Source organism: Pomacea canaliculata, linkage group LG11 (genome assembly GCF_003073045.1).
Source record: "Pomacea canaliculata isolate SZHN2017 linkage group LG11, ASM307304v1, whole genome shotgun sequence".
Taxonomy (NCBI): Eukaryota; Metazoa; Mollusca; class Gastropoda; order Architaenioglossa; family Ampullariidae; genus Pomacea; species Pomacea canaliculata.
In genome coordinates, this window is record NC_037600.1 from 5,809,266 (window position 1) to 5,833,397 (window position 24,132).

Consider the following 24,132-nt stretch of genomic DNA (forward strand, 5'->3'; position numbering starts at 1 on the left):
TGTAGATCGCATTGAAGCCTAAACCATGAATGCATGAAATTTAACGAGAGTCTGTGAGAGATGTAGTGGATATGATTATGGTTGGATTGCTGTTACTCCATATAGAGCTGCCTCTAATTTCCCTCTAGGATAAATAAAGTCTTATCTTATCTACCATAATTTTTATCATTAACAGCGATAATCAGTAAGTTTATAATCCAAACTTTTAGCAGCCGGCTAGTCAAAACTGAAAGAAATAATAACTTCATTAGTTTAAACTGATTGTCATTTTCAGCTTTTAGTACACACTTTCCTTCCCTCATTATCCCTTATTTTACCTTGCGGTGAAGCAGTAACAATAGGCAGGAAAAACACCAACAGTATTTTGTTCATAGTTGAAGATGCTCAAAGAGCTAAGCTATGGCTGCTCTGTTGAAATATCCAGGACACCTGAAATGCTCTGGCTCCGTGTAGATAGTCTGTCGAGAGCATTATGTGGCAAATGATAAAATATATAGACGGGTTTACAGGGACGAAAATAGAATCAATTATAATTAATAGTTCACACGTAGCTAAGTAGTAGTATAACGTTGTCAGTAACAATAATATACTTTTGAGGATTTTTCACCTGCAACTGTTACCTGCCAACGTGTTAAAATGTAAATAACATCCCTCTAACCTTTATTTCTGTCATAGAGAGTTAGGTGCTAGAAACCTCATTCTTTATTAGAGATAAGTCTCTTGAGAATGGTCCTTTTTATTTTCTTTGCTATTATTTGCATAAGTCATTTTATGAGAGTAATGACCGCTGGATTGAACATGGAAAAGTTTTTTGTTTGGGGTGTCGAACCTGCTCTTCTCCGACTTACTCTGGCCAATTGGACATCATAGAATTAGGACAGGGTGCAGTTTATAAACACTTTGAACTTCAACTGTCTGAGCAGGAACATTTCTACACTTGGTCTTTTGATACTAAGATCAAAGGTTTCGTCTATCGACTTTATAGTTGGAAGGTGGTTTGGTAGAGAAGGATAAAGGTAAAACGAGAAAATCCAATAAATCAGGACTTCAGGCAGAAACTAAAAATGTGGTTATTTTTGTTATCTACTGATTTCAGGTGCTAAAAAGGATATACCACATCTTGGTATGTTCAATACAAATGAAATGTGACAATTCCTTTTTTATGCCTTTGTTCTGTGAAAAGTGTCTAAAAGAAAGTTTAATTATAAGTAGTCCTAGGGAGCTATATAGTGTAACTCACAAGGAAATATGAAAATCGCACTGAAGATGTAAATCTTTAGTTAAAAGTGAACTATAGGGATTAAGGCCTTTTCTGCATTCATCCAACACAACTGATGAAAGAAATAAACCAAGAGGTAAACAGAATATAAAAGAATTTTATGCAATTAGGACGATATAATATCTTGCTAGTTCGTATTTCTGTATAGTTTTTGATTATAATGGAAACATAAATTCATTTGCCTGTACACCGAAAGCTGAAGACATTATCATAAATGTTGCGAAGTGACTATTGTCTAAAGGAGAGTGGATAGAGGACAGCTATAAAAATCAACACATTCTATTGTATGGCAAAGCCAGATGTAATACAATGAAAACCAGATTTAAAGGCTTGTAGAAGTAAACTCGTGTGCAAACTAAGCATCGAGCTGTTAGACTCCAAAATGTACGTACACACATGCATATACACAGCTCAAGTGCGAGTACTGATACACAACAACCATTCAATAGCTAGTTCCTTCAGCCATATTGTATTCGTGTTTGTGAAGCCATCTTGTTCTTCGTCCAAATTATCAACTACTTCATCTTATACACAGTAAGGCTAAACTGACTTCTCAGTTTTGTACAATTCAGTACGGGAACTAAATAAAGCACCTCAAGTGCAAGAACAGCAGCCATTATTCAAGAAAGAAGCTTAAAATAAGTCCTGAGTGTGCTTTAGTAGGTCAATGTCATTGTGATAACAGTTTGATAACAGTCCTGTCCGTCCTAGACGTTATCAGTCTTTTGTTTGTAACCTACATTTGCTTTACTATATACATAACGTTTATCACTGAAATGTGTAAAGCAATCGCAATGTGTAAAGCTAATAACAACTCACAGATTTCTGTTGAAGGTATGGCTGTGTGTTACCTTCTCTCAATGTCATGACTCGCATTACCAAAGGATATTCCCGAAATCTCTGTTTGTCTGTTTTGTCACTCATTCTTATTACTAGATCATGACTAGAAAAAACTACATTGCATGAGTCGATCAGCTACCTGGAATTCACTGTGTTCGTTTCCTAAAATGGTGTTTCTACTGAGACTACTTCAAAAAATAGTTCCTACTATTTAAAAAGATTTAAGCCCCAAAATTATTTACTACAAGTAAAATTTGTATAGTTTTACTAGTTTTGTAAGGATGAAGTTAGATTAATATCTTTTGTGGTAAATTATGTCGAAATTTTGGCCTAACCTAGACAATTGATATACATTTACAATAAAGCAACGGAAAAGATTTAAAACAAATAAATGTACATTGTCAGAGATGATTGATCTTTGTTTATTTTCTTTTAATTCTGTGGAATTCTTATTATAATTGTACAGAGATTACATGATGTTATTAATAGAAATATAAATCTAAGTGAATGTTTATATTGTAAATTACTACACTACCTATCTAAATGCTATTAACAAATGTTGCCACTAGAAAAATAGCAGGGCAAATTAGAACATAAAATTTACAGCCACAGTGATACAAGTTAATGTCATGTTAAGTATCTTGCAGTATAAACCGCAACATTTAGAGTACATCAGGAAATTTGTCAGCAGCAATTGATGTGTTTTTAGAAATTACAATATTAATCAACTTTAACGGTGACATAAAAACTGTAGTGAGTTTATTTTATAATGTTGGCTGGTATTGGCAAGTGATTCTTCTTCCCAAATTCAGTCAACAAAAAAAATCAGTTAAAGATAATAATGAAATAAAAGAGTAAATGTAATCACTGAGTTTAGTGTGTACTGTAATACTACTCCATTTAATTTTTACTCATCTTCAATATACTTTTTGCAGTTTTTTGATGTTTTTTTGCAATAATATGTAACTCGTACTGATATCACATGCCACATAAAAAACAATTCTTTTTGAGCAATTGCAAATTTATGTAAAATATGACAAGTATGCTTCTAGTGCTCAGCATTGCTTAATGTGCTCATATACCTGACATTGGTTTAATTTTATCACGCCAAAATATTGTTGTTTATGAACGTATCTACATTTTTTCAGATGGTAACAAGCTTTGAACATTCTGCTTCTTAAAAAAAGAACTCGATGCTTTGTGCCATTAAGATTGCTTAACACTGTCATTTATATTGATACAGATGTTTAACATCACGGATCTGCCGGCACGAATTGTCCAGAGCCTTCAGTGTCATTTTCTATAACAGCATAGCAATGGATATACAAGTGTGTGAAACTATAGTCTTATATTTTTCTAGTAATTGTACAATTCTTTGTCAGCACTAAAAAATTCCAAGAGACCAGTAGATAAATGTTAAAATTAAAACATTTATGCCTCTGTGAAAATAATTTCACACCATCGTGTGGCTTCGTTTGTGTGGTGAATATGACACAATTATAACTGAACTATAAAAATGAGGGAATGTTTGTTTGTTCATAGTTTTAAATTAAAACTCTAACTGTGATGTTGTGTCTCTGTAGCAAGCAGCGCTGTGACGGCAACTGTTGGCTGAACCAATATTAGTTGCGATGTACAGCTAGTCACAGCTCGATCCCTTGTCTCTCCACCTGTTTTGAATAAGCTGTAGTACTCCACGTACACCACGACTTTTCTCTTAACTCTGTAGGTCTCCATACAAGACACACTCATTGCCCACGCGCTGTCGCTGTCATCTTTAACAACAACAGTATTTTCCTCTCTCTTTGCAGCATGGACACTGATACCTTTGTCTCTAAGGCCCATCAGGAACCCGCTATTCTCTTCGATAGAGCAGTCCTTTCCGAAAATAATAAGAACATCCTTGAATCGCAATTGCGCTTTTTGAGCTGACTGACTCGCTGATTCTGCACAGAAAGAGACCTCATTTCCTGATGAAATTATCTAAAACTACTTACTATAAACCATTTGAAACCAGAACCTAAATTTAGATAAGAGTAAATTTACTTTATCGGTAAGATTTATGAGAGGCTTTCAAATATTTAATTAAATAATTCTAGAAACCATCGAAATACAAACTGTACAGAAAAAGTGTACCTGGTAACAACATCTGAAGAATTTTCATGAGGTATAGGTATCAATGTTGCTCAATGTTTCTATACGTAACCATATTGAAAATTATTTTTGTGAGCTGTTTTTTGTGATTGTATTTAGCTACCTGCTTGTACTCTTTGAGGTCACAATAAACATAATCTATATTGAGATCTGTCACACCATTATGATAAACATTGAGCGCTGATCACATACATGAGCAGCATATTTACAAACAACCATATTGAAACGCGCATCTTAAGAATTCAAATGTTTCTTAAACAATTGTAATCTAAGCACCTTTTTGCAAGGTTATCATCTACTGATATTTAATAACATAAGGAGATGAGTTCAAAAAGTCAATGCTGAATAGTCGAGTATGTGACCATGGAACAGAAATGAGACAAATTTATTTCAGAAGTACAGAGATGTATGGTTGGAGTGTAGTGAGGTTAAAGGTCAGAAAAGAAAGAATGATCCATACGAATCCGTAAAGAACCTTTAACATGGTAGAGACCTTCTATTCGAAACTACCTTGGACAAAAAGCTAGCAGATATTATATAGAAGAGGTTTTGAAGATCTTGTTTGCGTGATTTGGGTATAAGTGTCTTACGGTTTTTTATTAGCTCTTTGATTTGTAAGAATACCACAAAGGAAAGCCGGAGAAGAAAAAAAAATTAGACTAGTAAAATGGATAATAAATGCACACACGACAAAAGGAATAGTCTATTCTAATAATACGTGAGGCAAAGCACGCTTCGCTAACTATGAATACATCAACAAATTACAATTAAAAACCACTACTAGGCACAACACTATTTCTTTAGATAGTTGTTAACCGACGCCAAAAGAATATTTACCGTTTCCAGTGATGAGAAGCTCTGTGACAAGGAAGCTACCAACCCCTTGCCCACATTTCAAGCTGCCATGTGGCTCATCTCTCAAAGAGGTTTTGTAGTAGATGTATTTGACTGGAGGCCCATCAGTTGGAGGAAGAATGATATTCGTGTTCTTTGCTTTTGTGTTTTCTTTATATTTTACTACTTCTCTTACCACAGCTGGTGGACAATTTACAATTTCATTACAAGTCCATCTAAAGCCTTGAGTTGGGCAAGAATCGCCTGTGCAGCTAACCCATAATCGAAGGTGGTCTCCTACTACTTTGTGTGATAGGGTTTCACAAAACATCTTTGCACGTTTCCTGCGGCATAAAATGATCTTTAAGTGATATGTAGATAGAAGAGAATATAACAGGAAAAAGTACTAATAAGAAGGGACGTTTGATCTTCCAAAATTTTCAATAATAATAATAAAAATAATAAAATAATATTCATTATCATCATCAATCATCAATCATCATCATCATCACAACGACCTCCAGAAATAATGACACCATCTAAATTGCAACAACAATCTATCATTATTCACATTATGTATTAGTTTAAATACGATTATTTCTGAGCTTTTTTTTGTTAGATATGAAATCAGACTATGTCTAGGAGAAAGAAGGCGGTCAGGATTTGTACTTCTTTTTGTAGATTATGTACTAGCAATTGTAAAGTAATGCATACCCTTTAAGATGCCCTATATCAAGTAGGACACATATGGTCTGATTTTCTTTTAGGCTGGTATTGGCGATCCTCTCGACACATTCCTTGACAGATTTTTCTGATTCAAAATTACAAGCTTCCTCATAAACCTCGCCAAGAGCGTTGGAAGTAGGCTGATTATTTGGCGGCATGTTCAGGCTTTTTAAGTGCTGTGAAAGAAATGGATCGTACGGAGAAGACGTGTCTTTCACAACGAAAACATTTTGTCCCCTTGACAGGCATGTTGCCCCGGCAAGTGTAAGTATTCTTGTCTTACCAGTATTGGGTGGTCCAGTGAGAAACACTGTGTGTTTATCATGAAATTGTTTTATTATGTCCTGTTGTAAGACTGACCGGCTATACAGGTCTCCTGTCAAAGACACAGCTTCAGCCAGAGTCTTAGGCAGCATGAAACGTTCATAATCTTCTGAAACCTTCAGAGTGGACTGTGTGGCGGGTCCAAAAAATCTGGAAAAACAGCATAGCTTACATTATTGCAAAACTTTAGTTCTATTATGTTCCTGCATATTAATAAACCAGTATTCATGTCATTTTGTATTTTTTTAGGAAAACGATTGACATTCTTCATAATGTTTAAACTATTTTCTCCGTCATTACAAAGTCTAACCTGGAAATCATGCTGCGATGCAAAGTGTCATTCCAGCGGACATCATTGCTTGTAGTCCACTTCCAACACTGTCGTATGTAGGTGACGAAACCTTTGTTGAAGTGCACAGGTTTGCTACAATGCGGCAGGTGTTCAGAACACACGCATAGCTCAGTGGGATCTTTTACGGCATCTACTTCCAGACATTGACGAAGTTCCTAAATGGATAAGTAACAGTAGTTACCCATTTACAAAAAAATGTAGATTATTTTATGTATATTAAGTTACAAACTCTCGAAAGCGTCTTTTCTTGAAGATTATGACTCTAGTCTAAGTTTTATTGAGTGGTGCTATACACTAACTGTTCAAATATTTAAGTACCTCTTCATTTGGAAGATTAAAGGTACATTTAAAACTAAGGTTCTGAATTGTATGGTCTGACGATACCGTTTATTAATTTGCCTCTTTCAAATAGGATTTAGCTAATTATACGCTTTATTCCTGGTTGATATACATTTTCTGTTTTAATGTGGCCTTTTTAGATATTCATATTTTCAGTGTTTTCTTTTTGTTGCTTGAATCATACTGATGAGTGCAGCAGTTTGTTTTCAAAGCAAAAGCTAATACCTCAAGATGCGATCAAACAATCTGTTTATTAAAAATTTTGTTGTTATCAGAACTTTTCTGCTGCACGTAGTTCTAAATAAATTGTGATAGCATTATAACTGTCAATATATATTTTAAAACAGAACAGAATATTAATATACCAGTATTAATTTCAACAAGGTCTTTTCTAAGCACGAGATAAAAATAATAGCCTTACCACCGCTATGTCATGGTGATCTTTAAGAGCACGCTGAAGTGAGTTGCGGGAAAGATTAGGCAGTATCAATGTCTGGCGTACTTTAGGGAAGTTTTCATGATCTCCCATCAGATGTCTTATCGTATCATTTGCCTTTATGAGTTGTTTGACAGCTTCTTGAACCTCCTCTATGATACTTATATCATTCCTTTGCAGCTCATGTTTACTGTTTTCTACGTCCTCCTCCTGTACAGCCTTGACGACTCCAACCAATACCCCGTATTGTCGATGAACGATAAGAAAATCAAAGCTACCGACACTGTCGTCTTCTTCCTCCGGTACGGGAAGACTATGTTTTTCATATTTATCGCCGGGGCTGCTTAAGTAGTCACTGTACTGAAACTGTGTCAAGACAAACATTTCCTCCTTCCTGTGTTGTGTCAAGTGATTCAAGCAAGACATGACCTGTTGTACTGCAAGGTCGTGTCTGACTTCTCTCTGTTCAGACTTTTCAGGGACGTATACAACTTGATCGGCAACAAACTGTTTTTTGTAGCGAGTTTTGTTAAAGTAAATTGGTGGTACAAAATAGCAACCATTGAGCATGTTTGGATACATTTTAAGGATGCTGTTTTCCAGAAAGTCTTGAAATTCTTTTGTAATCTCCTTTTCTTTCTCAGAAATCTTCTTTTTGACATTTGCATTTTTGTTCTGTAATTATAAAATGTAAAACAAACAACCAATTCGCTAAAACTATTTAAAACAATTTTAACAAAGGACAAAAATTCTGTGAGAAGAAAACCAACAAGGTAATACAACTACAAAATTTAAAAAAAATGATGAAATTTTTTGGAAACAAAAAAAATCAATGTTGCATTTCTTCCAGGTTTTTATAGCAACTTATTTATTTAGAAATTCGAGGCTTACAACTCTACCCGATAACATATATTTTCTTACTTTTGACGAAACCATCGGCTGCTCTTCTTCATGGACTTCAACCTCACTAGCATAAAACAGTTTTTATGATAAATCCATTAAATAGTTGACAATTTTCATATTGTTTTACTCTATTCATTAGAACCCCTTTTCACACCACATCTTCATGCCTTGCTTTAAGATACTACGGTCTAATTGTCTAATGTAGTATACCTCAATATGTAATCTCAAGGGTCAAATGCAATTTAGTTCATTAAACGTGAGGGCTAGTGTGAATACTTAATTTTTCTGTATATCAAATTGTCATTTATTTTAACAAATGCACATAAAACTATATTATCAAATGTTTGTAAACTGCCTTTAAGTTTTTACTTTTAAATAAATGTGTCATTTTAGCATTTTTATTGAATGCATTGATGCAGTAATAGGCATATCTAAACACACACACAGAGATAAGACACATATAAGCAAGTGCCTTAGCGTACACACAGGAAAATGATTCTTTTATATATGATCCAGCACTTCTCACCTTTTTGGTCTCATAAAAAGTCTCCTTCTGAATAATTTCTTTCTAAAGAAAATGACCAGAACTATAATAACCACTGCTACAGCAGCGAAGGCACAACCAAGTCCGATCGCCAAAGAAGCTTTATTGGTGGTTTCTTCTAGAAAAGATTGTACATTATGTTAACCAAAGGGAAGGTATTTTCTGAAGATAGCTTAGTAAATGTAAAAATGTATAAAATGTATTTACATTATGCTATATCACGATAAATGAAATATGAACAAACAAAACATAAATAATTTAGCGCAAATTGCGAGTGAATAAGACAATAGTCCATTATAGGCAACTTAGGGAAAAAAAATGTTTAATAACCTGTCTTCAGAGTTAGCTGACAATGCTGAATATCATAGTTAGTGCTGTCAGATAGTTTACAGTAATACTCCCCCGTCAAATTAGGAAAGGCATGTTGAATATAGATGGTAAGCTGATTGGACACATTACGGTTGAATATGTAGCCTGGGGCGTCAAAGCACTCCAATTTGCCTTTTACCCACAAACAGTCCAGTACTGTGGACCAAAAAAAACCAAAAACAAACAAACCAAAAAACAAAAAGAAGACACCATGACCCTAAATATTAACTTTATTCTACCTACTTCTTTAGAAGGCAAATTCGCTGAATCTTTTCTAATTGTTAAACTCGGTTACTATTAAGATATAAATTATCGAAGTCTGGGTGAACACCCAATCCTTCATTTCTCGAGATGCAAGTATAACTACGCAAAGAAAGATGTCAAAACCGTAAGATCACTATATACCTAATTTTAAAGAACTAATTAAGAAGTGGGTACAGTTTTTGATGAGTGAGTAAAGTTCATAAATTATTTCATCAAAACGTAGAGAATTAAACTTCTCTTCTGTTCTCTAAATAGAACTGCAAGCATAGCCTCCCACTCACATAAAAGCAGTTCAGGCTAAAGTAAAAGTCGTAAAAACTTTAGCTTATGGGAGAGATGGTTGTTACATTAAGACATTACAGCTGCAGTATTTTTTCTGTTTAAAATGTATGTGAGGAAAGTAGTAGCACCCTTCTTGTGTTCATCTTTACCTGCCTTTCCAGTTCCGTTTGCATGATGAACGGAAAAGTCTATTTTTGCCACACTAAGGTCAACCGGAAATGAACAGGTCAATGAAGTCGCCGCCATTGGCTCGACGGCTGGGATCTTGCATGAAATGCTTTCTACGAAAAAAATGTATGGTCTTTGAGGATCACTACAGAAATGGCTGGCTGAATTTCTTTACAATGGATATTTCTGATTTATGTCATGACTGGACTACTGTTGTAACTTTCGTGAAATAAAATCTTTTAAGAGTTCATGTCAAAGGAGACAACTTTTTTGCTCACTTCAATTCTCTTTTATGACATTCTAAGCTCATTTCTTGAACAGTATTTTCTAATAAAGGCTAAAATTTAATTGGTTCTGATGATAGTAGACATGAAGAAACTTTCATTTTATTCTTAAACATTATCGATATATGTGCTATCATTTGTTTTATCCAATTAGCAAATAATCTCTAAGATTGCAGAATACACATATTTGTACAACATTTTACATTTACAGACATACATTATTTTCTTTCTTTAGCTGAAGTAAGAGAAACAATGTATAATAATATTCATAACATACCTCGAGCAAGTACATCGGCTACGAGTAGAGACAAGAAGATAAACAGCTTCATGATATAAGCCAGACCGTGGGAATATTTTGTGATGAGAAAGCTTGGCATTGCCGTTAAGATTGAAAAAAATCAGGCTATAGGCAGAGCAAAACAAAAAATAAAAATATCGGGCAAAATCCTTAAAATTTGTATTCGTGAAATAAAGGAAAAAATGAATGTCAGTAGACTAACGTAAGAAACGAAAGAAAGACACAAACTGTATTTAGAAACTCTGCTAAACACATTCTCTCTCTCTTTCTCTGTCTGACACACATTCACACTCAGAGAGAGACAGAGTAAAAGAAAAAGAGAACCCTAGATGTATGTATTTTAACTTACAAATGCCATTCTTACCTCAACAACTTCCCACACAGATGAAATATGTTAACAAATCAACTGGAAAATACGTTTCGGATACATTAAACATTACAGCAAGAAAATTTTATCGAATAAAGTCCACATCACTAGAGAAACAATGGCAATTGGACTTTAACCTTTTTTCTCAAAAACGACCTAATCTCGTGTTATCTCAACATTTGTCCTCTTTCTTCATCACAAGTATCGGGTAAGATAACAGTATTTCAGACAAGAAGAAAGAGAAGCTTGGCACGGGACACTAACGTACAGAGATAAAGGTTTTTACTTGAGTAATGCAAAGCAGTAAACACATCTCTTAATTATGATATTGCTTCCCTGACTATAGGTCTTTGTGTATTTCTCTGTGTGACCATAGAAGACAGAAGAGCGTGTGTGTATCTAAGTATGTTTGTGTGTGTGCGTTTTTGTGCATGCATACGTGATTTAGTTGGTTTTTTTTGGGGTGGTGGTGGTGATGCAAGTGCTTTCTTTTCAACTTCAGAGGAACCGGGCCTGTGGATGATAGGGTTTAACTCCTACTTCTCATGTCAACATAATCTTGCAGGTAATCAATGTGTACAATAATCACACGACAACCACTCACAGTTTCCACTACGCCGCTCACGAACCCCCACATCCACTGCCCCACCCACGAACACAAGACTCAACAATGTGTGACTTGCAATACAACAATAAAGATTTATTTAAAAGGTACAACGTGCTAAGACATACATATATACCATTGAATGACTCATCTAGAGGTTGTTTCAGTACTATATTTGTAGTTTTATTTCCGATGTTACAGAGCTGTTACTAATCGTTGATTGCTCTCTTCGTAGACATCATTGACATCTCTGCTAACCATAGGTTCACTCTTGGCGTACTGTAACCTCTTACAGGTGTCTACCCCATCTAACATCTCTACGCTTGCACATACTCCTTCCTTCATGCAGGTGGTCTCTGGCTTCTCAACAATTGTGGGCCATTTTACAATCCTTTTAAAGTTACCTCATGAGTCATGACATATACAATCTTGCCCATTTATGAATGAATAACATCTATTTTATTACAAAATATCTAGGAGCACAATACACCATCAACAAACTGTAAAATAACATTAATATATGTTTATTTCAATTCATTAACTTAGAAAAAATAGAAAAATGTAATCAAATAAGGTATGATAGTGGCGTGCATTTGCCGTTCATATTTGCTACTGTATAATCACATTTAAATACACATAAATACAATACCAACAGCAAAATGACACCGCACAAGGGAGCAATTTTACACGATAATGTTTAAGTAGTCTGCTACCTTGAACACACATATAAATATATATATCCAGATATAAAAAACAAGAACGTAACATTAAATTATAGTGTGTCGCCATTCACTATTAAAATGCAACAAATGTTTTGAGTTCCTGTAATGATTCTTGACTCAAATATAAAATACTTTGAAGACATTTTTGTTTGGGTGTAATTTTGTCTTTTGTCGTAGTCTCTTGAATAATAAAGTTATGATGAATCGAACAATCGCATTGTAATTCTGCTAGATATGTTTAGAAAACATTAAGCGACAATCACCCTGGTCAACTTACAAAGTTCTGAAAATTTCAATACAAAATTGTGTAATCACAGCTGTTGTTTTCCTTGATTTGTGGACACAAAAGTGAAAATTATGTAAACAAAACCAAATATTAACATTTAGAAAATAGAATATCAAAACATCATATATTGCATGTAGATTTAAGTACCCATCAACAAATACAAATCGCACATTACCCAATAAAGGTAAGCGCCATCAAAAAATTAAATGAACATGAGTGTATATTATCCTTTGTTCATAAGCGGATCACAGACTATGTAAATTTATATCATACATTTCGACAGAAGACATTTACCTTTCGATTAAACAAGAGCATAGAACAAAGGTACTATAACTGGCAATTATAACTGATAAAACAGGTAAAAGATAAAACTAAATTGTACTATCTTTAAGTTTACATATATAGATATATATTTTTCTTAGCTTAAAATTACTCATATCTTGATCAATGCTTTCTCCAGCGCAGCAATTATTATCATTGACTAAAACTGAAATAAACAAAAGGAATACAGTAATTATGGCAACAAGACAGTAAGAACAAGCCAAATACGAGACTTACAGAGGTAAAACAGACAGTGGTCATTTGACAATTTGTAACTATTGCTCCACATGAACTTCAAGTCTAGTCTCATTTTTTTGTGCAACATGGTTTATGTTAAGTACAACACAAAAAACAAAAGAAGCGTGCGAAAGTGTTATTAGCTTATTGACATATTAATCGCCTTACTTGGCTTTAACAACACATTGAATAAGCATGCTATTTAAAGAATGCATGAAAATATTTTTCTTAAATTTTATTTTTATAAAAAATCAAATCCTGTAAACAAAAGTGTGTTGAAACTAACTGTACATAAATACTGCAATAGAGAGGAAATAACTGAAGTCTAAATTATTTGAGAAGGAAGGCTAAAAGCACTCATGATGCTTTTTTCATTACTATATGAAAGTTTGTCAAGTGCATCCAAACGTTGTTTATATTAATATATATATAATATTAAAAAGGAACTATAAAAATTGTATATTTAGCACTTCAAAAAATTGAAGAAACTGACATCTCTAAACAAGCACAACCTTGGAAGAGAAAAAAGTATTCTTAAATGAATAATTTCATAATATCTAAAATCTGTGCGTAATGAAATCTTTGTGTTATTCATTTTACACTTTATTACATGTAGTATCATCCAATGATGATGCCTTTGAATAAAGCCTTGCCTTTGGTTGAACCAATATCAGCTGAGAGGTGCAGCTTGTAATGGCTCTTTGTTTGTTTTCTTTATCATTGAAATATGACTGCACGTAAACAACAATTTTTCTTTTCATTCTGTACAGCTGCATGTGGCAGACATTCATGGCCCATGCGGTGTTGAGTCTTTCATCAACAACAACATTGTCGTCCTCTATCTTGACAGCCTGCACTCTAATGCTTTTATCTCTCAGACCTTCCAAGAATTTGCTCTCTTCGTTTATAGGAGTGCTTGATTCAAATAAAATGAAAATATCTTTGTGAGTCAGAGGCAAAGCTTGCACCTTACTCCATTCTGGTTTATCTGCAGAAAAATAAACATGCTAACGTGAAAAACTGTGTAATTCAAGGTAACGGTAATGTGAAATATAACCTCAAGAACACAGATTTGTTGACCCAGTATTTTCAGCATTTTTAATTCAACTTTGGTAAAAGAAAGTGGCGCCATTTTCAAAGCGTAAAGTTAATTTACATTGGTCCATTACTAGTAGTTTATTGGCCTTATACTCAACAATAATGACCCAATTAAACTGTTTTATCTTGGTACTGTCCTCACTAAATGTATTTACCGGATACTTTAGTATTTTGGTATACTTTAGCTCCATAAAACGTTAGCTGGAGTATATAAATATATGTATATATTCAAGCATTCCTAAAGCATTGCTAGCTTAAGGGATACTTATTAAGGGATACAAGTTCATATGTATTTACCAGTTCTCGTAACACAAAGATCTTCGGCAAGGAACTCGCCAACCAGCATCCCCAACTCTCGACTCTCTTGTGGAGAAGCCACTGACAGATTGTAATTGATGTGCTTTACTGGGGGTCCGTCTGTAGGGCGCAGGTAGTCATGTGCATGCTTCACATCTTCATTCCTTTCATTGCTCACCTTTAGCGCTTCTCTTACCACAACTGGTGGGCAGTTGAGAATTTGCTTGAATTTCATGACATAACCCTTACTAGGGCTCATATCCCTTGAACAACTAACCCATAAGTTGGAGGAAGGTGACAGCCTGTGGAGTGTTTCATCGAAATTGTTGACGTATTTTCTGAAAAAAAAGTATGCAGTTACATGTATGAACTAATGGATAGAAAAATGGTTCTATAAAAGTTCACGCTACAAAAGCTTTCTTCCTTGAGTTATTACACCTGCCAAAAAATCTAAAGCCCCCTCAACCACCAGCTTCCAAAATGTCATTAGCTAAAATATGACGTCGTGTTTTTTTAAATCATTCACTTTGTCCTTATTATCCCTACAGTTCTCATTATTATTATTTTAGGTGATGATAAAAGGATGTAGGTCTGGTTAGAAGAAAGGACCTCAGGGGTAAGCTGTTACCAGCTAACCACCACTCAACCCTAACCCCTGCCGCTTTTTAAGTCCCTCAGACAGACATCTAGCATAACAGTGTTGACGTAGCACGCAAACCTATCAACTTAACAGATTATCGAATCCCAATGTGCTACAAAACGGTAAACAGTTGAGAAACATCTCATTGTTGCTCAAATTCTGCCCTTTAATATTGACATCATCATCATCATCATCATCATCATCATCATCATCATCATCATCATCATCATCATCATCATCATCATCATCATCATGCTGTTCTTCTCATTGCTCTTTTTACAGTTTTGAGAGTCAAGGAACTGTGAATATGTGGTGCGTATGTTAGAAATTCATTTTCTGTGATGATGCTCAGCTGCTCTGTTTGAAGTTGTCCGTTATGCCAAACAGAAGTAAGAAACAAAATTTAAAATATACTTATCTTTTGTTTGCTTTTTCCAACTTGTTTTAAGCTCTATGTATTTTCACGCCGATCTAAATCATGTGGAATGTGTAATTCAATCTCTACCTTGAATTTTTCACCGAAAGCGATAATAAAGGAAAGTGAGCACCATGCTGTAAAGTGTAAACTGTTCCACTTAGCTACTGACTGCAAGGTTCACATTTTCCTTTAGTAGTTTTAAATCCAACAATAAGACACTGGCAAATAATACAAAAACATTACCTGATTTTGAATATTGGTACTATGCTAGCAAATTCTATTATTAAAAAATAATTGTGATATAAAAAATATATATATATATATACAAATATCTAAATGCAATTAATCTTTTTAGAAAAAGTCGTCCTTAAAACCACTGTCTAACGGGATTTATTCAGATAGCTTCGTTAACTGATGCATAGACAACATAGTTGTTATTCTCTTTCGTATTTTTTCTTAAATGATATTTTATTAACGTACTCAGTTAATTACCTTTATGCCCCCATAAATAACAGCATCTAAATTTATGGTTTTCAGCATTATATCTTCATGTTATAATTTTTTGCTATTCTTGCCTAAATGAAAAATATTTATGCCCCACCTTGTCAAAATAAATATGTGTGGGGATACACTACCTACTTATATGGTAGAAACCAACTCGTTCTTTATTCTCTCCTTTATGCTTCTCTCTATCTTTCGTTTAGGTATGAAATAGCTTAAAATAAATATCAGCTAGCAAGGTACAGGTCGTGCGGCCATAAAATAATTCATATTCTAGTACTTACATTGTAATACTTACCCTTTAAGATGTGCAACATCAAGAAGTATGCAAATTAGTTCATTCTCATTTCTGGGCTTTTTGTTAATGATTCTGTTGACGCATTCCTCTATTGATTCTTTTGATGTCAAATCGCATTTTTCGTCAAAAACATGTGGACTCTGAGTACCATCCTTTTTAACTTTTCGCTCTATTGACCCTTTCAGGTGTTGAGAGAGAAAAGGATCAGTCTTAGAAGTTGCGTCTTTTACAATAAAAACATCATGCCCTTCAGATAGCCATTTGTTTCCTGCAAGTGTGAGCATTCTTGTTTTACCAGTGTTTGGGGGTCCCACCAGGAATGATATGGGATGTTTCAGTACTTCTTCTTTGTCTTTGTCTAACATATTGCTGCTGTACAAATCTCCCGTCAAGGACACGGCCTCAGCCAGAATCTTAGGAAGAGTTTCTTCTTGGTCATCTTTAAATTTCAGTTTAGATTGAGTGGCTGGACCAAAAAACCTGAAAAAAAATCATTCGTTTTGATTTTAAAAATGCTTCACCACAATACTTTTTTCTTTGTTTCTTTCTTGTGTTGATCGTGAATTTTGACAGAGATAAAAGTTATAAATGGTAAAACTACTGAATATATAATACAACGGCCATCAATGTCTGAGTCTTTAGTTTCAGGATCGGCTTGAGTAGACAAAGTCTAACACCCACAAAATAGTTGTATATGTTAATTCTTGTTTATGTCTTGTTACTACAGAATGGACGTGTTGAAAAGCACGGTGACTGTTTGCACACTGTAATGTAAACACGGTAGTGTCACAAAACATTTCGCACACTGTCATGCAAAGTGAGTAGTACCACAAACCTATCGATCTGTGAACAAATACAGAAATAAATAAGAGAAGAAATTGTGAGCTCCTTCACCATTGTTTAATTATGATATACTTAACTTCAGGAAATAAAATAATCAACCGATGATGTATTTTTATATTTGAGAATTGGCTAAATGTCAGTCTAGACCAGGGATGCACAACCTACGGCCCGCGGGCCATATCCGGCCCGCGACGCGGTGCCATCCTGCCCGCGAAACTTCTGCCCACAGTGAAGGAAATCGGCATGTTAGTAATAAAAGAAGACCTAAAAAACGGAAAAAAAAGAAGAAGAAGTATTTATCCCCACGTAGGGCCGTCTCTCAATCTTTTTTTCGATGGACGAACATTTCGATTCAGTGCTCCGACTTGGTGTCTCTACGATGAGGCCGGACATTCAGAAGTTGGTTTCGGGAAAACAACTTCAAATATCCCACTAATTACTACATAATTAATGGTAAGTACAACTTGTTTCTAATAAAAAATGGTATCTGCTCTATTTTTTTTTCCTTTTTGTATTTTTGCGGTGAAGTGGCCCGCGACACGGCTGTCCGAAATGGATATGGCCCGCAGGCCGAAAAAGGTTGGGCATCACTGGTCTAGACATAAGTTTGAGAAATTTACCAGTTACTTATTTTGAGATGCACTTGTACGTTAACAGCCCAAACTGACAATAGGACTGGAAATAATATTTAAATACTAATATATTCTTTCATTAATATAATTGCTTTTTAAATTACACAATTTTTAAACTTTTGGTTCCTTATTATTTTTAGATGAACTAAATGTTCCATTTAATAACTTTTATTTGCAATAACCACAATAAAACACAAATGAATTTTCTTGTGAATAGCATTATGCTAATTTTTCATAAGTGTTTAAAAGTATTTTTATAATTATGTTTATTGGTATTATTAATTAACAGAAGTGCATATTTGACGACAATATCCTTTGTGATACCACAAGTCTGCTGGTGTTTAATTGTTTCGCTTTCCTTTAAATGTTTTTATAAATCTTCTGCTAAAATATGCATTTCCAAAAACGTATTTATTTCAAAAAGTCACATAAAGTTATCGAGTAAAAAATTCTATAAAAATTCTATAAAAATTCTATAAAAATTCTATAAAAATTCTATACCTGGCTATCATGTCTTCGTATAGATCGTCATTCATTCTGGTTTCATCATCTGTAGCGGTCGTTACCGAGTTCCACCATTTTTTCATATTTTCGACTACTTTCGGTTTCACTTTCCACGGCGTTTTCGGGTCTGACAACTGGTCCCTACACAGGCAATGGTTGATAGGCTCTCCATAGCCGTCCATATCCATGCGATTTTGAAGTCTCTGTTACATATAGACTATTAGAACTGTGTTGCTATTGCTGTTTCTGTAATAGATGTACTAAAACTGGAAGCAGGAAAAATATTGTCTAAGCCACATTTAGCAGAAATAAGTCATATTCATAGTAACGCGTTTTTATAGCCTAAAGTATATGTCAACAAAGGGGTGGGGTGATATGGGAGTGGATAGGCGAGTGGGTCGATCACAAGCGTTAATACCTGGAGGCACGCCGGCTCAATACCAGAGTTTTCTAATAAACTTAGCCCAGTCAAATTAGCTGCCATGATTGGGTACCTGAACCCTAAGATGTCGTGGTCAGTTCTAACCGTTCCAGCCCACAAACACCTGGCATGTAACGGTTAGATTTAACCGTCGCGTTTTATGTATTACACGTTAATACCATTTCGATTAGAGTGAACAGTGTAATTGAATATGAACAAACCAAAGATACCATAGTCTAGAGGCCATTATAACAAGTAATCTTGACAATTTCTAGGTTACGACATCTAGAAGACCAAGTCCACAGTAACTGATAATGGCTTAGTCTTATACCATTTTTGATAATCATTGATAGATAGCCAGACTTTAAGGTGTAAGGCCAAAGAAAGACTTCAGCCCACTATATAGAGTTCAGTCACAGGCATAAAAATACAATATACTTAAACTTATACAGAAAGTTTGACTAGGCAACTGATAGAAATATAGACACAAATTACCTGAACCAGTTTTGTCCGCGCGATAGCATGCCGGAGTGAGGTGCTAGATAAATTGGGCACTATTAAGGTCTGATGGATTCTGGGAAACGATCTCGTATCTGCTGACATTAGATGTTTTATCATGTTTTCTGCTTTTTTAAGTTGTTTAACAGCTTGATCCACTTCGTCAGCTGTCGTCTTTTTCTTGTCATTTCCTTTTGTCACATCATTGTCGCTGACTGCTTTGACGACCCCAACCAACACTCCGTGATAACGATGAATAATGAGAAAGTCAAAACACCCTACATTAACGTCCTGGCCTTCCAGACCATCAGGCATCGGCAGACCATGTTCCTCGTACTTAGTGTTCACATTTGTCAAATAGTCTTCATACTTGAACTGTGTCAAGACAAACATTTGTTCGTTCTCTTCCTCTGCCATCTGACGTAGGCAATGCAAGAAGTGTTGTATGGCTCGGTCGTGTTTTACAACATTTTCATCAGTCTCTTTAGGGACGTAGATATCTTCATTATTATCATCTGACTTTTTTTGATAGCCGTGTCTGTTAAAGTAGACCGGAGGAACAAAATAATACGATGTGGTCTTTTTTGGATACATTTTATGAGCTGTTTTCTTTAAATATCCTTCAAATGTATTTTCTGAAGAGCCACCGTTGTCGACATCGTTCTATTAAAACAAACAAATAAATGTGTGAACACATTATCGGCAAGTCTATAGACGTAGGTATATGAATGTAGTACAAATATAATAGAAACAATGTAAGAAAAATACATGTGTATTTGTTCTGGATGTGTCAAGCAAAACGAGCTTAACAAATCAGTCACAGTGCCGATGCTGGCTTAGATAATTTCCACAGCAACTTAAAAAAAACTTTTTTTGTACACGCTGTAATATAACAGTTAATATAAATAAAGTAGTTATAAAACTCTTACAAATTATTTTACAAGAACTAGCATGTGTCTCTAGTACTATGAGTCATAACAATTGAACTGGTAAAAGTTGAGGAAGGTGGTATAAATTGCTGGACATATGGCGCAAATAAGAAAAAAAAACATTACAAAAAAAGTGCAACAAAATTAAATATGCAAAACTCTTTATCGAAACCTCCAACGAAATTCCCATTTTATCTTATTACAATGGAAGACATTTAGAAAGTCAAGAACATTATGTATGAAAACAAAGAAATATTATAAATTATAAACAGCAACTTTAAAAACTGTTCAGTTTAAACTAATTATGAATGCAAAATCATTTACTAACCGGTTGGTTGATTAATGGATGTTCTTCAAACACTGGATTTTGACGTTTGGGCTTTCTAGCATAAAAAAGTCATTGATAAGATCTTTGTTTTTACGAATAACCGGGACCTCACAATCACACATTCAGACTTACATATTGTATTATATTAAGGTCAAAGTAGACTGTGATTACAACTTGAATTGTAAAAAGTCATAGAAATTTAGTCCGCAATAATCAAACTAAAAAAATTAAGTTTTGCACATTGAAATAAACTACTGCAAAGTGCAACCAGCTTTTTTCAAAGCATAAAGTTTTCCTTACACATATTCATATCTCACCTTGATTTTACTTTCACTTACCGTCTTCTCAATATAAAGATCAATACTGCGATTGCTATCACAGTTAAGCAACCGAGTCCAATACCAAGCCCGATTGCTAATGGTAGATTGCCTTCTTCAGTATTATCTTCAGTATTGTATCATTGGTATCATTTCCGTTATCGTTCGAATCTGTAAAAAAAAATCATTACAAATAAAACAAAACAAAAAAAACAATAGACTGAAACCTAAAATTCGCCAGAAGTGTTTTTCATTTCTATAGTTTGTTTATTCCTCTTTTTTATGATTTTTTCTGTCATCCCATTTTAGTTTCTTTTTTGGCGTCTATCGGTTAATTGGTAAAGCAAAAGCATTTATTATTCTTATCTACATTACAATATAATATGTGTTGATTCAAGTAATGATGGAGACCTGTTCCATAAATTGTTTTAAATAATTGGACGCTTGCAACACCGCAATTAAACCCACTGTCACTAGGATTTAGTTCAATCAACTATATCCTTAATTATCATTTAATAATACGCTTTTAAAAGAAGGTAGAGATATCAAAAAAGCTTATGAGGGGACGCCATAAACGATTTTGCTATTACCTTGTCTAAATTCTAGCTGACAGTGCTGAATGTTGAAGTTTGTACTGTCAGATACTTTACAGTAATAGTCTCCAGTCATGTTGATAAATGCTTGTGGAATCACGATGGTCAGTTGATTGGTTACTGTCCGATTGAATGTGTAGCCTGCTTTGTCAAAACATTCCAAGTTACCTCCTGTCCATAAGCAGTCGAGGACTGTTGGAAAAAAAACCTTTAAAGTATTATTTTATATCAATATTTTCTTTTTATTGAGGCTTTTGATACGCCCTAACATGGAAAATAACAATCACTTATGGTAAGTACATCGTTTAAAATTGTGTCACATAGTACGCAGCCTTCAAACAATATTTTACCTGGCCTGTTGTTGTTGGTCGTATGTACCACAGAAAAATCTTTTTTCGACAGACTGATATCTTCTGGAAATGTGCAGGTCAAAGATGTTGCCCCCATAGGTTCAACAGGTGGGATCTTACATGAAATGTTTCCTTTTAAATAGAATGTAAACATAAGGTTGTGACAGCGACTTACTTTCATTTACATTTTTTAAAATGTCGAAAGTACTATTACCTAAAGTTCTTTCATGTTGCAATAGATGTAGAGATTTTTTTCTATACATACTATAGGTTTGCTGTGATAAGGTATTTTGGGGATATCGAAATTATACGATTTGACTGAACAAATTAGTGTCTCTTTGTGCTACTAGCAGATATTTTCTGTCATTTCAAAACTTTGTCCGAAATTGTTCTAGACCGTTAATGTTTTTCTCCGAAAAGGAATCGAAACAATGCAAATGCCTTTTGCATACCTTGAGCTATGACAGCTGCGTGCAGACACGACATGATGATGAAAAGTTTCATTGTAACAGGCAGTCGTTCACAACTCCTCATGTTCTACAAACACAACTACTAGCCTCTGATCTTCTGTAATGGAGTTCTAAAGATGTTCAAGACAAGAAAAAATATAAAAAAAAAAACAACGACACACAAGATAAAAAGCCTATTAGTAGTAAAAAAAATTGCATAAATTACAGTCATTTTAAACCTTTAATACAACAATAAAATATGATTTAGAAATTTTATAATAATGAATCAAACTAGATACATAAGTGAATCGTAGATAAACGTAGTTACAGCTTTCATAAGCAAGCGTGTTGCACATTTAACGAAAACACATTCCATGCCAACATTAGAAAAAAACACATTCGCAATATTCTGAGTCATGCTATAAAGTGAAGCAATAGTTTACAAACAGTTTCCTAAACATTTGTAGATTTTCTACGTCAACGGGAAAATCCGCCACGTAATGAGTTTACAAAGCTTGTCTAGTGTGCATGTCTGTGTGTTCGCCTTCTGATTTTTTCTTTCTGTCCATCTCCGTCAATCTGTTGTTTTATCACATCTTGCATGCTGCTCTATTTTTGCTTCCTTTATTTCTTTTTCATCTATATATTACCGAGGGATTAGTATAATTACACTGGTGAGTTGTCGTTTCGTGTCACCTAGCAACGCGAGGTATCCCCGTTACTGTGGCGGCCATAATGCGGCCATTGTTACATATTCGTGCGTGTTTGTACTGCGCAGTTACATTTGTGCACATACCTGTCCTCGCGTTTCTCCATCTTCGTCTTTACTTTGCTCTTCTGTTCAAGCACACTGAGGTCACTGGTGTGCGTCATTATCATTATAATTTTCATTAATTATATCTATTCATGCGTTTAGCCTAACCCTTTATAAACCATAACACAATTGGTCTGAACAAAATAATCTGATGAACATAATAAATGTTCGTGCTCTCCCGGATGCATTAATTGTACTTTAAACAGGTAAATCACTAAAACTAATGTTTTTTAACACACAGCTCACATCCCTATGCCACTGCACGTGCTTTATTCCATGTTTGCATCTGTGTAGGGTGAGAATGATTTTTCTGATGCCGTTTAAACAAGCGTTCGTTAAATTTCTAGTGTTTGCTTTCTCCAGGGCTTGTATCAAAATGGCAGACTGTGTACCTGTTGTGAGGCTAAATAACAAACAGCTTTGTTAAAGGCTACATTACTGTTATGACACTGAGCATATCATCTGTAGTATATAATATTTAAGATGTACTCACCTATCACACCAACAATGGATACTTTAGCTTCTTGTAATAGATTCGTAGTTATTTTTGACGAGAGACACCAGGAAGTGCGAAGTCAAAGCCAAACAACATGTCTCTACTCGCTATTTCGCCGTGTTAAGAGCAGACGATAGATAATGCTTCTAATCAGTCCTTGAAAATCAAAAGCTGATTGTCGGTTTAAAGTAGTGTACTTTTTGTCGTGCAAGAAAGAGTTGTGAACGTGCAGGTAGCAATTATGAAGTAAACTAGAAACACTTTTAAAATAAGATACACACATCTGTCTACTCAAATCTCTATTAATGTAGAGTGGAAATTTCCAAAGAAGTAGTCTGTGAGTTTTTTTGAGGAAAACTATTATCTGCTTCAGTTTCTAAGAAATAGAGAAGGTGCGATTAATAGCTGTCTGTGCTGATTTGTCTATCAGATACTTAAGATATATGTTAGATGTAGATGCATTTGCTAGACATGTTTTTTTCTACTTTTTTGTTTATAGAACTCTTATCAACGGTTACTACTATGTAGTCAGTCGTAGTGGATACTGGTAGTAGAAATTTGTAAGAGATGAACTGGAGGGTTCAGCTAAGTGATAGTGTGAGAGATGGGGAAAGGCCTACTCATGACCGGAGGGTAATGAAACGCACTGTTCCGTTTTTCTGCAGCTTTTTAATTAACGTCGTCGTCAATAATCCTCAATCTTTCGTCTCGATCATTATTGTCGTCGTCACCATCGTTACTGGCGTTATTTTGGGTGGACAAACTCTTTGATC

The 24,132-nt window shown here is 34.6% G+C and overlaps 4 protein-coding genes across 7 annotated transcripts in view; 1 reads left to right on the forward strand and 3 right to left on the reverse strand.

Annotated features, from left to right (window-relative positions):
• Positions 1-2,199, reverse strand: part of LOC112574761 — a 21,106-nt gene extending 18,907 nt beyond the window's left edge. For both annotated transcript variants that reach the window (XM_025256009.1, XM_025256008.1), the window contains exons 1-2: positions 2,099-2,199; positions 318-458 (exon numbers count right to left, since the gene is read on the reverse strand). In XM_025256009.1, the coding sequence (XP_025111794.1) occupies positions 318-372 (55 nt within the window). In that variant the 5' untranslated portion in view covers positions 373-458; positions 2,099-2,199. The remainder of the gene's footprint in view (positions 1-317; positions 459-2,098) is intronic.
• The window catches only part of LOC112574760 (tenascin-like), a 121,243-nt gene that overhangs the window by 65,626 nt on the left and 31,485 nt on the right, over positions 1-24,132 (forward strand). The window lies entirely within an intron of this gene.
• LOC112574757 lies at positions 1,357-10,900 on the reverse strand. Of its 2 annotated transcripts, none has more exons than XM_025256002.1 (11): positions 10,761-10,900; positions 10,376-10,501; positions 9,796-9,927; positions 9,062-9,256; positions 8,714-8,846; positions 8,206-8,251; positions 7,270-7,959; positions 6,468-6,664; positions 5,822-6,307; positions 5,111-5,451; positions 1,357-4,065 (listed from the first exon to the last, which is right to left on the reverse strand). In XM_025256002.1, the coding sequence occupies exons 2-11, from the start codon at positions 10,473-10,475 to the stop codon at positions 3,677-3,679; spliced, it is 2,709 nt and encodes a 902-aa protein (XP_025111787.1). In that variant the 5' UTR covers positions 10,476-10,501; positions 10,761-10,900; the 3' UTR covers positions 1,357-3,676. The 2 variants fall into 2 exon arrangements, with proteins under 2 accessions (XP_025111787.1, XP_025111786.1); XM_025256001.1 differs by having other exon boundaries at positions 8,714-8,849.
• On the reverse strand, positions 11,439-23,662 carry LOC112574759. 2 transcript variants are annotated; one of them, XM_025256003.1, is made up of 11 exons: positions 23,357-23,662; positions 22,053-22,180; positions 21,601-21,732; positions 21,248-21,442; positions 20,679-20,828; positions 20,341-20,395; positions 19,081-19,746; positions 18,162-18,367; positions 16,186-16,665; positions 14,329-14,666; positions 11,439-13,921 (listed from the first exon to the last, which is right to left on the reverse strand). In XM_025256003.1, exons 7-11 carry the CDS (start codon positions 19,675-19,677, stop codon positions 13,530-13,532), a joined length of 2,013 nt encoding a protein of 670 aa, XP_025111788.1. In that variant the 5' UTR covers positions 19,678-19,746; positions 20,341-20,395; positions 20,679-20,828; positions 21,248-21,442; positions 21,601-21,732; positions 22,053-22,180; positions 23,357-23,662; the 3' UTR covers positions 11,439-13,529. The 2 variants fall into 2 exon arrangements, with proteins under 2 accessions (XP_025111788.1, XP_025111789.1); XM_025256004.1 differs by lacking the exons at positions 20,341-20,395; positions 20,679-20,828; positions 21,248-21,442; ... (1 more) ...; positions 22,053-22,180; positions 23,357-23,662 and having other exon boundaries at positions 18,162-18,430; positions 19,081-19,211.